Source organism: Anopheles arabiensis, chromosome 3 (genome assembly GCF_016920715.1).
Source record: "Anopheles arabiensis isolate DONGOLA chromosome 3, AaraD3, whole genome shotgun sequence".
Taxonomy (NCBI): Eukaryota; Metazoa; Arthropoda; class Insecta; order Diptera; family Culicidae; genus Anopheles; species Anopheles arabiensis.
This window is the reverse complement of record NC_053518.1, coordinates 35412808-35427151: the sequence shown is the minus strand read 5'-3', so window position 1 is coordinate 35427151 and position 14344 is coordinate 35412808. Positions and strand designations below refer to the sequence as shown.

General features: G+C 46.2%; 3 protein-coding genes across 11 annotated transcripts in view; all 3 read left to right on the top strand.

The window, feature by feature from the left end:
• Positions 1-7253, top strand: part of LOC120900502 (nesprin-1) — a 93076-nt gene extending 85823 nt beyond the window's left edge. For 6 of the 9 annotated variants that reach the window (XM_040307583.1, XM_040307580.1, XM_040307581.1 and 3 more), the window contains 7 exons: positions 21-581; positions 652-3599; positions 3945-3980; positions 4095-4727; positions 4796-4988; positions 5895-5965; positions 6383-7253. In XM_040307583.1, the coding sequence (XP_040163517.1) occupies positions 21-581; positions 652-3599; positions 3945-3980; positions 4095-4727; positions 4796-4988; positions 5895-5965; positions 6383-6620 (4680 nt within the window). In that variant the 3' untranslated portion in view covers positions 6621-7253. Of the gene's footprint in view, positions 1-20; positions 582-651; positions 3600-3944; positions 3981-4094; positions 4728-4795; positions 5254-5894; positions 5966-6382 lie in introns of those variants that run through there. The other 3 variants (XR_005739212.1, XM_040307577.1, XM_040307582.1) reach the window with 3 other exon arrangements.
• Positions 7254-7839: 586 nt separating this feature from the next.
• LOC120899711 (luciferin sulfotransferase-like) lies at positions 7840-9066 on the top strand. Its single transcript, XM_040305843.1, has 3 exons — positions 7840-7997; positions 8061-8240; positions 8331-9066. The coding sequence occupies exons 1-3, from the start codon at positions 7840-7842 to the stop codon at positions 8953-8955; spliced, it is 963 nt and encodes a 320-aa protein (XP_040161777.1). The 3' UTR covers positions 8956-9066.
• Positions 9067-12267: 3201 nt separating this feature from the next.
• Positions 12268-13846, top strand: LOC120904093 (luciferin sulfotransferase-like). Its single transcript, XM_040313851.1, has 4 exons — positions 12268-12424; positions 12543-12763; positions 12841-13020; positions 13104-13846. The coding sequence occupies exons 2-4, from the start codon at positions 12606-12608 to the stop codon at positions 13726-13728; spliced, it is 963 nt and encodes a 320-aa protein (XP_040169785.1). The 5' UTR covers positions 12268-12424; positions 12543-12605; the 3' UTR covers positions 13729-13846.
• Positions 13847-14344: the final 498 nt, after the last annotated feature.

Below are 14344 nucleotides of genomic sequence, written 5' to 3'. Positions count from 1 at the left end.
TCATTCCTTCCCATTTTCAGACACTTCTGACGGACATTGAAAGCAGAAAGGGTATGATTGAAGATTTGCACACGATCGCCCAGCCGCTGGTGGAAACGTCCGACGAGAGTGTGTCGGCCGAGATCCAGGAAACCGTGCAGCAGATTAGCGTCGTGTGGGAAAGTACGCGCGAGAACTTGCGCGATCTGTGCGACCGGTACGAGAAGGCAGTGAAACTGTGGCAACACTATCACGACGTCTGTGAAGCGGTGAAAGATTGGGTCAACCATGAGTACACCGATTACGATGATTTGCACCGGCTGGAAGATCTCCCGCAGGTGGAAGTGTACCAGCAGGCACTGCTCGATCAGCGCCAAGAGGTTGAGAAGCTGCGTAAACTGATCGGCGACATCAACGAGCAGGTTGGGTTCAACATTGGCGATACGCTGCTGACGGAGATTGACGAGTGTAGTAAAAAGCTGGAAGATATCGAGCGGAATGTGGTGGAGCAACGAAGCAAGGTACATGAGCGGGAAGTTGCACGAACGGAGAAGGCTAACACCGTGCAATCGTCCCGTGGTTTGTTGAACCACATTCAGGAGGTAAGTTGGAGTTTGATGTCCAATGCCTGAGAGATGTTCTTTACTGACGTTTCTGTTTTGTTTTTTGCAGAGCCTCCAGCAATCGGCACACTCTCAGCGCACTGCCGACGAGAATCTGTACAATAAGATCGTTGATCTACGCTCGTACATGTTGAGTCTGTGCGGAACAATCGCCCGTCTTAAGGACATTCAGCGCGAACGTGAACCAGCGGATGATAATGGCAATCTGCAGAATCTGCACTCAATCTCGCAAAATCTTCTACAGGACTCGTTCCAGCAGTACCAGGAGTTGGTGCAGCAGCTCGTCACTCAAACGGAGGATGACGAGCGCTTGCTAGAATTCTGGCAAGAGTATCTTCAGTTTGTGCTGACGTTCCTGTCTGAACCCATCCCGAGCGATTACGGTCAGCTGAAGGCACACCGCGAACAATGTCGGCTCATTAGAATGCTACTGATAAGCCTCCGCAAAGTGCTGCTACAGAAGAGCAAGATCGACGTCCGGTTGGTGGAGCGGTTCAACGAGCTGAGCGTACTGCATGCCGATCGGATCGATCGTTTCTCGGAACGAATCACCGAGACAGACAATCGACTGTGGCACTGGGAAAAGTTCCGTTCGCTTGGTGACGATCTGTATGAGGCACTCGCTAACATTGAACGGGAAAAGTTCACGCTCCAGCTGGAGTACATCAATCTGCAGGAGCTGCCGAAGCTGATCGGCAAGGTTAACGGTTTGCTGGAACAGTTCCCCCGGCTGGATGGTGATCTGAGCGCAATGAATCAGGAGCTGTCGCAGCTGACACTGTACACGAAGGACGAGTGTACGCTGGTGGGCATGCGAAGCGAACAGGGCAAGATTGCGGAAAAGATTTCCAAGCTGCAGGACAATGTGGAAACGTGGAAGAACTTCTTGTTCGGTATTGAAGAGCTGCACGGTCGGTTCGGGAAGCAATCGTACGAGGTGGAGACGAGTTTGCGCGAACTGCAAGAGTGTCTGGATGAGCTGGAAGCGGATCAGCGCAGTACGGCCGGTTCGGGCATGGAGCATCGGTTGAGTGGTGTGCAAGCGCGACTGAACCTCGTCAAGAATCATCACGTCCGATTGAACACGGTACGGGCGAATCTGGAAGAGGTTGGCCAAGTGCAGGAAGAGCTCAAGGCATGCATCAGCATGTTCGATGTGCAGCGCCTGCACAAACGCGTCTGGACGTTGTGGCAGATCTACAGCAAGCTGGAACAGCGCATTGTACTGCAGGTGAAGCGTAGCGAGGAGGCATCACGCAACAGAAAACTCTTCCTCGAGCACTACCACTCGCTGACAGAATGGATGCGACTGTTTGAGAACAAGCTGAACGATACGAACAAGTACGAGTCCTGTACCGACGATCAAGTATTCATTCGCAGTATGGAGGAATCGATGCGTCAGGAGTTAGCGTTGAAGGAATGCGAAAAGGATTGGCTTACCTCCATGGGCAAGAATCTGCTGGCGCACTGTTCAACGGCGGAAGAGCACACCGAAATTATGAACCATCTCGAGAAGCTTCACGCACAGTGGGACTATCTGTGGCGGCTGTGCGACAGTCGCGCTCAGAAGATATCGGAAATTGAGGTAACGATGCGTTCGCTGGAATTGCGCATTGCCGAGCTGCGAGCGTGGATGGAAACGATCGAGCGCGAGCTTCGGATGCCGTTTGCGGTGGACAGTTTGGAGAAAACCAATCTGGACCGATTGCTGGACGATTACGAGAAGCTACAGCGATCGATCGAGGGTAATAGTGGTAATGTGGCGGAAGTACTGAACCTGTGCGAGATGTTGTTCATCGATGTGCAGTCGTGGAATGTGCACATTAACCGTCGAAGCATTCAAAATGATGCAAAGGATCTGGACTGGCGGTGGAAGAACGTGTGCATGGAGTCAGGCCGTCGAAAGCAGGATCTACTGGCCCTGTGGAACATGCTGCTGGAGTTGCAGAAGATTGTGGAATCGCACCAGCAATGGGTGCACGAACAGCACGCGTACGTCCGTCGCCTAGAGCAATCGGCCTCTTCCCTCGATGGCGATCAGCTGGCCGATGAGCTGGAAAGTATCGCGATTCGAATGAATGATGTCGTTGCACAGGAACCGATCCAATGCATCATGCGCCGGCTGTACATATCGGTGGCGCACCACGATCGCATCTCGGCCGATGGTTTGCGCTTCCTGACGGCCCCAGCCCAGCAGATGCTGCTACTCTGGGAACGACTACACGTGAGCCTAACCAGTCTGCGTACCGAGGTAGAACGCTACCGAACGGAGTACGGTTCGTTCGTAATGGAGTACGAGCGTATCATTCTCGCGCTGACACAGATCGACGTGCAGGTGACGCAGATTGAACACATTCCTCCGGAACAGACAGCAGATGGTCCGGTGTCTGCGGAAGCACGCATTGATCGCTTACGAGAGCTTCACAGTGAACTGCTGTTCGTGGTGAACCTGTTCGAAAAGGAGGACACGCTCGGTGCGGGCCTAATCGAACGACACGCCAACAATAACACCATGACGGAAGATATTCGACAGAAAATGGCTGAATATCACGAGCTGGGCAATAGCGTCAAGACGCGCCTCGATGCACTGCTAACCCGAGCAACGGAAGCGTTCGAAGTACGCAACGAAAAGGAAGTGGCCGTCCAGGTCAATACACTGCGGCTCGAGCGCAGTGAGTCCATTACAGCTAAGGATGCCTACCGCTATCAATTGGAGACCGCACTGACCGAAGCTGACACCAATCTGCGCAAGCTGGAGGAAGCGATCGAAGCAATCAATGCGAACAACTTCATGTCGTCGACGCAGAACGTTTCCAAAGCGTCCGCTGCCTGCGAGTCCTCGATCGAGCTGATCAAGCATTTGAGCACACTGCTGCTTGCAGAATGTCACGCCACAGTGGAGGAAGCTTCCAGTGTGCGTGTGAAGGAAGAAACGGAACGATATCATCGTTTGTTGACCGTGTGGAAGGAGAAGCAAGAACAGCTGGAAGAATCAAGGTACGGCAATCATTCGTTAGCGTACACGAGCGCCTCATCCAGATTGGCTTTTAGTGTTTGAGTGTGTTACACGCTACTCGCCATTAACCAAATGCCATACATTTCCAAAATTATTGCAGCTTTTAATCATTCATACATTTCTATTTCTCTTTCTATCCACTGTTTCCGACTCGAACACGGTTCCCTTGTCACCTGATGATGGGCCACTGACTCCATTCGCCGAAACAATCGCTATCCACATACACACTCTGTATCACTTCTGCTGACACCTGTTCTTCTTCATTAAACGCTCTGTAACTCTCGCTCTCTCTATCTATCTGTCTGTCTGTTCGCCGCATCGTACAGGATCATTCCTAATGCTTACAATTTTAACTGCGTACAGTAAGTGCTACACTATACCTGTTTCTATTCCTCCTAACTCCTTCAATACTCTCCACGTATCACCAGCTATTGTGACGATTTGTATTAATGCTTCCTCCTTCTCTTTCCCTTTAGCAATGCGGACTACCTAACGTGTCCGCTGTGTACGAACCGCAACTGGCAGCAGATCGATAACGATCTGTGGCGCCTCGAGCAGTGGCTTGCAATGGCGGAATCGACGCAGCGCAATCAACTCTCCAGCCCACCATCTGACATCGATGCGCTGGAGGACACAATACAGGACCACCGCGAGTTCCTGCTCGATCTCGACAGCCACAAGAGCATCATCAAGTCGCTCAACATTGTCGGCGAACATCTGGCGACGCACACGCGCGATACCGACCGAGCGGCCAAGTTGCGCGAGCGGCTGCAGAAGAACAACCGCCGCTGGGATGCCGTCTGTACCGGAGCGTCCCGCTGGCAGTCAGCACTGAACAGTGCGCTGATGGAGAACCGCGAGTTCCATCGGACGATAGCGGAGCTGAGCGGATGGTTGGAGCAGACGGAGAACAAGATCAAGAGCTCGGAACCGATCGATCTGACCAGCGATCAGCGATTGGTGGAGAAGAAGTACCGCATGTTCCGGGAGCTGCGGGCGGATCTGATGCGTTGCGAGCCGCGAGTTGTGAGTTTGCAGGAGACGACCTCCCAGCTGACCAAGTACGTCGATGCGAACAAGTCGGAAAAGTTCGATGAAGTGTATGCAAAGTAAGTTGTGATGGTTGGAGCTCTCGAATCTCACAATACTAATTTGCGAATAATTCTCTTACTTTTAGGCTGACTGATCTTCGGCTGCGCTTCCACTCGATCCGCCGCCTGGTGGAGATGTACATCATCAAGATAGGTGCCGCGTTGGGCTATGACAGCAGCACCAGCCTGGCCGAAATTCCTTCCTCCTCCTCGAACGCCTCGCTGGCGACCGTCGATCGGCAGCAGGCAAGACGCCGACAGGCATCCGAACAGCAGGAGGTAGGTGCAAGCGAGGACGCATCTAGATGTGTCATTCTTTGAGAATATATCTTGCCACCACCACCACCACCACCAATACCACCAAAACCACCACCAAAAACCTATCCAACCTCTTATTATACCATCACCAACTATTCATCGCACACCGCCAACGAAGCTTTTGCTGTTGTCTTCGTCGTCGTCGTCGTCGACATCGTTAACACCAGTCGCGGGCTTACTGCGGCGGCGGTCTCAGTTTTGTTTGTTGCGCACAGTCTGTTTGTCTGTAAGTAGTTGAGAGAGTTTTCGCACGCCTAAAACCGCCACGTCACGTCACGCCACCTTCGAACTGCCCCACAAAACCACGCGTGTATATCAGCGTCCTTCTATCATCAAGCTCCTCCAAACATCACTACTTTCGGAGTACGTTGTTAGCCATCATCTGTGTCTTCTTTGTGCCTGTTGTAAGGCTGAAAGCCTCCTGTCATCTGCCACTACCCATAAGCAAGCCATGCAAGAAGCACCATTCAAGCTATTGAAGGATATGTGAGAATTAGAGCCAAAAGTATACACCTTCGTAAAGTCTAATTGGACAACTCTGACTGTTACTCAGAACCTATTGGACTTGCCATTCGCTGCTGTTATTGTAGCTCTTTTCCTATCAAAATTATACCTTTCTCCAATTCATACCATCTTTTCCAATCCTATCACATCCCCCCTTCCCATTTCCAATCCATACATATACTTCATCGATTTATGTGTGAACTTCATGAAATTTGACTCCTTTTAACATGCTCCAATTGGAATTTGTAATCAATATTGATTTTTTTTCTCATTTCTTTCTTTTTTACGTATACTTTACACACCTTAATTATCTGCTCCGCCACCGTTTGAACCCAAAACCAAATGCCTTTTACTCGTATATAGAGCCACCAGCAAGATGGTAGCGGATCCCGAAACCATCCATCACAAGCGTCGGCACACGATTCCAGTACAAAGTAATTATTTAGCGTTTTTTTTTGTTTGTTTGTTTATTTGTTAAGTGTTGTTAAGAGAGTTGAGAGCAGCTGTGTTGTTGGTAGAACGTTGTTTGAGTAGTTTGTTGAATAGTTACTAAATGTGTTGTTTTTCCTTTGCAAAAGCTATTGTGTAGTAGATGTTGAGCTAAGTTAAAGATGAGTAGAGCAGGAAAATGTGATCTGCAACGTATCAGTATTCAATTAGGACCTTCGTATTAAGTTTTAAGGACCTAAGAATAGATAACAGAGGATCAATCTGCTTTAATTGTAGCTTGATTTATCATGATCTGGATCGTTATAATGTTCAGTATGTTTAGGATATTTAGAAAAGTGTTTTATGTTCACAAGATTACAAGTTACAGCACCATGCTAATGCCGCTTCTTTCCTCTTCCCAGCATTGGCAGTGCAGAGGGCGACGACGATGTCATCAACACCACGATACTCACGCGAAGCTATCGATTCTTGGGCCGTGTCATACGTGCCTCGTTGCCCATCCAGGCGATGCTGTTATTGCTGCTCGGTGTGGTCACGCTCATGCCCCACGGTGAGGAGTACTCCTGCACCCTGGCCAACAACTTTGCCCGCAGCCTGGAACCGATGCTGCGCTATCCGAACGGTCCACCACCGATCTAGCGACCTGCGAACGAGCGGGCCGCAACAACCACCACCACCACCACCACCACCACAATCCAACATCCACATCCCTTCCCTGACTCCATTCCTTGTGTTCCTTTTATAAAGCGCAAAATGAGGCAATTTTAGTGTGAGAGAGAAAATGGGAACAAATACTCCCAGCAGTGCCTGGATAGCTCTTCAAACATGGAAAGAATGGCTATTTACACACTGTATGCTGTACAGCCTTTAGAAACACACCGTACATAAATATTGTATTGCCATTTTGTTTTTGCACATACATACATTAGCTAGATATAGATCGAATGGCGAATCGAAATCCAACGAAAAGCACGACGCAGTAGTACAACCGCGCGTGTAGCAAACCGAGAAGGGAATGCTCTTCTTCTTAATAGCTTTTAAGTACAGCCTTTAAGCTCGATATAACTTTGGTAAACAGAAGAGCTGCTGGCAACTAATCTACCCCCTCACTAACCTTTTAGATGTATTTAAGCATTTTTTGCATTGTTTTGTTTTCAGCGCTGAAGTGGCATTCTTATGACCGTTTTATTTTATTTTTGTTTTAGGTCTGTAAGCTATATATTTAGCGTGATATAATAAAAGTATTCTAGGTTGTCTAGAAATGTTATCGAATTGGGTTTGGATTTTTCGATTGAATTACTCAACAAACAGAAGATTCCGAAAAAGATATTTTACTCGATGGGCCCACAAAAGGTCAACCATCGGAGCGTAAAAGAAGACTTCCGTGCGAGTAGAAAAAGCCCTAATTGAGGCTAGCAGCACCAGGCAAGCAGAGATCTCTTGAGAACAAAATACACCAGAATAAACGATAAACAGACAAGCAAACTGTATGTGCTGTTGATCACTGTTGTGGTAGGTCAAGAGCACGTGTTTCAATGCTTCCAGCTCACAGTGAATTTCAAGTAAGTTTACAGTAGGTCATGAACCTAGATTTGATAATGCTCCACACAGTGGCGCACACCGCAAGATAACAAACCATTTCACCCAATTTGAAATGTGTGGTATGTGCAGACTAAACATTGCGATAACAGGAAGAGTTCTCATCACAACATCGTACATACACAGACACACAGTATTAGCACACGCAGTGCCAAATTTATGGGCCGGTACTAGCTCATGTTACACCCGAGTTTAGATAAAAATGGTTGCAGTAGTCGGAAGCCGTCAGTAGTTTTCGTTTAGATTTCACAGGAGCAGCATGGCGTTTGAATACATCGAAATAACGGATCCTCTGTTCGTGCAGAACTTAGGGAAATGTGAAGAGGACGACTACCTCATGGTACGAGCCAAGCAGTACAGTCATGTGCCGATCAAGATTCCGAACTGGAGGCCCCAGGCTCACTGCTTTAGCGTAGAGTAAGAATCCACGCCCAAAGAGGCATTATACCTTTCATAACGTTTCCACGTGTGTTTTCTAAGCTTTAAGAATCACGAGAAGGACCTGCTCGAAGCGGAAGTGTATCCAGATGACGTGTGGGTCATATCCTACCCGAAGAGTGGAACGACCTGGGTCCAGGAGATGGTTTGGTGCATCTGCAACGATCTGAACTTTGAAGCAGCCCGAACAAACAGTTTACAAAGTCGCTTTCCTTTTCTGGAGTAAGTGGAGCGTTCTATTACGCACTGTTTTTGAGGTGCGATGAGGTGAACTATTTGCTAGAAGTGTATCTTTAACATTTTCTATTATAGGGCTAGTTCGTTCGCCCCCGTTTCGTTCAATACGTACGAGTACGCAAGAAATACGCCACGTCCTCGCTTCATCAAGACGCATCTTCCGGTGTCGATGCTACCGAAGCGCTACTGGGAAGTCAAACCCAAAACCATACACATCCGACGCAACCCAAAGTCGGTGGCCGTTTCGTACTTCTTTCACTCCGAACGATTCTTTTACAAATGCTCCATGGATACGTTTTTGCGATCGTTTGTTCGTGAGCATCAATTCTTTTCACCGTACCATGCGCACGTGATCGAGTACCACGAGCTGCAGGGTTGCGATAACATACTGCACCTTACGTACGAAGAGATGAAGCGCTATCTGCCAGCGGTCGTGAGGAAGGTGTGTGAGTTTTTCGGCAAGTCGTACAGCAAACCGGAGCTGGAACTGTTGTACCAGCATCTTTCCTTCAAGTCGATACGCGACAATCCGACGCTTAATCGCGAAAAACCGAATGATCCAATCAAGAAAACACCATTTATACGCAAAGGCGAAGCGGATGGTTGGAAACACGAACTAACACCCGAGCAGATCCATATGCTTGACGAGTGGACCAAGGAAAGGGTGCCAAATCTGGAGCACAGGAAATTGTTTGAATAACGGAAAGACCATAGGCGAATGAGTTGAATTGGAAAGATTTGATTAGAAAGAAACAAAAAGTACGCATTGGAAAAGGTACAGCAGTGAAAGGCAATAATAAAAAGACAGCATTTTAAAGCAATGGAAATAGCTTTTTTTTAATTACCTACATACAGTGGCGGTCACCTAAAGTCCGATACCGCATATTTTCACCTATTATCTGACTTTGCGACACCATGGACAGTTCCCTAGACTACTTATCGGAAAGCTTTCTTCACACGTTTTTGAGGATACTCTTTAGCTATGCAAATGCAAAAAATCAGACCGATAACTTATCTCCAGCCGCTTCGGTCAGCGGTTAGCCGCCGCCAGATGCGCTAGTGAAAATTGAAATTACACTAGCGAGTACGGACAGTGTCCCCCGGCCTTAAAGGCCGGGCTACATTGATCGTACTCGCAGGTGTAATTTCGATTTTGATGTAGTTCTCCTACACAAAATTACGCGTGCGAGTATGATCAATGTAGCCCGGCCTTAATGGCCTTGATGTGTAGAGGACCGTTTATAGCGGGCTCAACAATCCATACGTTAAGGCCGGGCTACATTGATCGTACTCGCAAGTGTAATTTCGATTTTCACTAGCGCATCTGGCGGCGGCTAACCGAAGCATTATGCTAAACAATGTGGAGCCGCTCCAGAAAATACGTTACTTTTCTATGTTTTTTTATTTATTTATTTATTTATTTATTATAGAGTATCGAGCCTCCATGGCCTACATACACAATTAAAACTAATGTCTTATAAACTATGTGTTTCTAAAATTAGACGTAATGCAATCTCGAATGACGCTAGTACATTTCGGTACACTAAAGGACAGGTCTACAAAATTTGAAAATAAATTAAAATTCTTGGACATTAATAACAACGGATCCCTAGCACAGAAAAGACGATAACGAAAGTCAGTTATTAAAAATTGTCGAGTTCTTAAAGGTCTAGTAGGGACATACAAATTTACATGACTTAGCAATAGAGGTGCATCGATTCTTCCAGTTAATAGTTTGAACATAAAAATTCCTTGGGCAACCATTCTTCTCTTTTCCAAAGTTTCAAGCCCTAACAACTGACACCTCGTATGATAAGCTGGTAGCACGTCGTTATGTCTCCACGGAAGCCGCTTAATAGCTACCCGGGTAAATTTTCGCTGGATCCTCTCAAGCCTCTCAATTCTAGTGACTTGCTCCGGAAACCAAGCAACTGAAGCGTACTCAATCAAAGGACGAACAAGGCAACAGTAAAGTGATTTTAAACAGAGAGGGTCATGAAACATTTTGCTACTTCTAATTATGTGTCCAAGAGTCCTGTTAGCCCTAGCAATTACGTCGTCAAATTGTTTGTCTAAAACAAGTTTCGTGTCTAATATAATGCCTAAGTCCCTAACAGTTTGAGATCGAGGCAATAAAGTGTCAGAAAGAATATAATTAAAACATAATGGAGTTCTCGCACGAGTAAACGAAATGACCGAGCACTTACTAACATTGAGTAACAAACAGTTTAAGGAACACCAAAGGTTAAAAACAGAAAGAAAGCCTTGTAATCGGAGACAGTCAATAGAACTACGCACAGGAAAGTACATTTTAAGGTCATCTGCGTACAGTAGCACCGGGCAGTCAGGTATAGCGTAAACAATGTCATTAATAAAGAGATTAAATAATAGAGGCCCTAAAATGCTGCCTTGAGGAACACCAGAGACCCTGCTAAATTCACTAGAGATGCAATCTCCAATCTTAATACGTACTGAACGACGCGACAGATACGAATTCAGCCACCTAACTATGCTGATATGAAAACCAAGTTTTAAAAGTTTGCTAGTCAAGGTATGGATATTGACGCTATCGAAAGCAGAGTGAAAATCAGTGTAAACAGTATCTACTTGGAACCCTTTGTCTAGCTGCTTGTAAGTAAAATGCAAGAACTGCACTAGGTTTGTGACGGTGGAGCGTCCAGGTAGGAAGCCATGTTGCAAAGGTGTAAATATGTTAATAGCACCATGCATTATATGTTTATGGACTAATAATTCGAACAGCTTACTGGGAGCACATAGCATCGAAATAGCTCGATAATTTGAGATGGAAGTTCTGTCGCCTTTTTTGTAAACGGGAAATATCCATGACTTTTTCCATAGGTCAGGGAAGAAACCAGTGCGAAGTGAATTATTAAAAATGGATGCTAGTGGTGAAGCCAATTCATCGATGCATGATACGATAACTATTCCCGGAATGTTATCGGGTCCAGAGGCTAAGGAGGGTTTCAGCTTTGAAGCCATTGAACGAACATCATCGATAGTAAAAGAAGGCAATAAAATGTCAACGGAGTCTTGTGCCACGAAACGTAACGCTTCCTCTACCTTCTGGTTTTGTTCGGGAAAGCTCGTGCAGCTACGCGCAAACAGCTCAGCAAAACCATTACATATTTCTCGCGTGTCAGTAAACAATCGACCATCAAGTGTCATGCATGATGGGAGGGAAGTACGTTTCATCTTACGGTCCATAAAGTTCCAAAATGATTTTGGACATGCCCGAATGGATATCTGGACACGGCGAATGTAATTAGCATACAATTTTCGGTTATGAAACTTGAAGATTCTTGCAGCCTCCAGGAAATTGCTTCTATCGGCTTCATTGCGTGTACGACTGAATATACGATACGCAGAACGACGCATTCTTTCTAACCTTTTAAGGTATCTAGTGCACCATGGTTGAGAATTTGTAAATATTCGTTTAGGTACGAATTGCTCAATAATGTCTGACACTGCTGACGTAAGGTATTCAGAAGCAGCTTCTACATCCATGTTTCGAAGTCCAGTCCAATCAGTGTCCCTCAACGCTTGCTTTATGCTAACAAAATCAGCTCTGGCAAAATTATAAGCAGATACAGCACCAGGCAAGACTATGCCGGAATTATCGTCTGAACTTTTACTTTTACTTTTTTTTTACTTTAACTGGACTGAAAAAGCTTTCTAATTGATGGATAAATATGTTGTGCAAGTATTTCAGCCATTTTTGCATCAAAAAAGGTAAAAAAAAACTAATTAGTTTTGAGATCCGGCACGACCATTCCCCCGACGACCAAAAAAAGCTTCCACCAGCCGCCGCCAGATGCGCTAGTGAAAATCTAAATTACACTAGCTAGTACGTATAGTGTCCCCCGGCCTTCAGCTATAGAATCTTCGAGCTATAGAATATTAACGCATAAAATAAAAGCAAGATATTGTCTTGGAGGTAACCACTCTTGCGACAGGTCAAGGTTAGCCTATTAACCCAAAACGGTTCAACCACAACCATGGGAACACGGGTGTGTGTTTAGAAGTTTGGACTCGTCCAATGATACTCCACAACCAAATCCGTAAGATAACACACCATTTTATCGGTCAATTCTCTTTCCGAAAGAGGTCCATTGACCGTGCAGAACCGTTGATAGTACGATCTTTTTGTGGTAAAAAAGCGTGATAACAAGCAAACGGTCTCCTAATTATAATTGGAGACATCCAACACACACACACACACACACACACACATAATAATCTCTTCGCCGTGCCAAATGCTCTGCTTAGATAAAAATGAACACAGATGCCCGAATGGGTGAGTAGTTTTGGTTGAGAAGTGAACGAAGCAGCATGTCGTTTGAATACATCGAAATAACGGATCCACTGTACGTGGAGAACAAGGAGCAAACTGGAGAGGAGAACTACATCATGGTGCGTGCGAAACAGTACAAGGACGTACCAATCAAGATTCCGAACTGGGTGCCCCAAGCTCATTGCTTTACTACGGAGTAAGTACACAACACCGCAAAAAAGGCTCTATTATTTCAATAATATACCCGCGTGTGTGTGTGCTATGTGTTTTAAGGTTTAAGCGGCACGAGAAGGAGCTACTCGAAGCGGAAGTGTATCCAGATGATGTGTGGGTCCTATCCTATCCGAAGAGTGGAACAACCTGGATCCAGGAGATGGCTTGGTTGATCTGCAACGATCTTAACTTTGAAGCAGCCCGAGCGAAAAAAATTAGCGCTCGCTTCCCTTTTCTGGAGTAAGACACACATTTACACAGTATTGTGTGATAATGGGGCAACCCTTACTAACACTGCTTCTTTACCTTTCTCTCTTTCCCAGAATTGGTTTACAATCTGCTGCTTTACACTTCTCGTTCAAGGATGTGAAAGATATGCCCCGTCCTCGCTTCATCAAATCGCACCTTCCAGTATCGATGCTGCCGAAGCGCTACTGGGAAGTCAAACCCAAAACCATACACATCCGACGCAACCCAAAGTCAGTGGCCGTTTCGTACTTTTATCACTCGCAGGGCATCCATTACCGTGGTTCGATGGATACCTTTCTGCGATCGTTTGTTCGTGAGCATCAGTTTTACTCACCGTACCATGCGCATGTGATCGAGTACCATGAGCTGCGAGATTGTGACAACATACTCCATGTCTCATTTGAAGAGATGAAGCGCTATCTGCCATCAGTTGTGAGGAAGGTTTGTCAGTTTTTTGGGAAGTCTTATAGCAAAGCGGAGCTGGAACTGCTGTACCAGCATGTTTCCTTCAAGTCGATGCGTGACAATCCAGCTGTCAATTTTGAAAATCCAAAAGGCCCAACCAAAGGGGAACCGTTTATGCGGAAAGGTGAAGCGGACGGCTGGAAGAAGGAGCTGACACCCGAGCAGATCCATATGCTTGACGAGTGGACAAAGGAAAGAGTGCCAAATCCAGAGCACAGGAAATTGTTTGAATAACTGCTTGCATAAGGAGGATAAATCTGATAGGCAATAAAAAAGAGAAATAAAGCAAGGCTAAGCCTGACCGTCCCTACAAGGTCGGGTGTGATTTGTATTCTTTTCAGAATCGCCAACACAATTAGAATGTATTACTGAAGAAGGTTTTATGAAGATGTCAAGTAAAATTTTGGGTTTTTAAGAATCGATGAATAGGCAACGAGTCGCTATAATGATGAACTTAACGTGATCGTCGATCTTACCAATGTGCAGCAAATGAAGTTCGCCAAGGCCAGAGCCTGGTGGGCCCGTGATGTTACTTGTATGGTATCAGACGACCCAATTCCACCGAGATCCCTGTTAAATCATATGCAATGTTAGATAATGCATGTCACGCCCACTTGAGTTGGCAATACGGCATGGGATCGTCTGCAATTAAGCCCAGAATAATGAAGTGTCAGACGATAGCGCTAGACGCGGTGTGTGTTATTGTCATTACAACATACTCGTCTTGGGTTCAAAACTCGTAAGGATCGAGAACACTTTATAGGCATCGGCACGGTAACTGATAACTGTTTTGCTGCATACAAACCAAACAGCTGCCGATGGAGCCAAGCCGAAACAGTACACAACAACC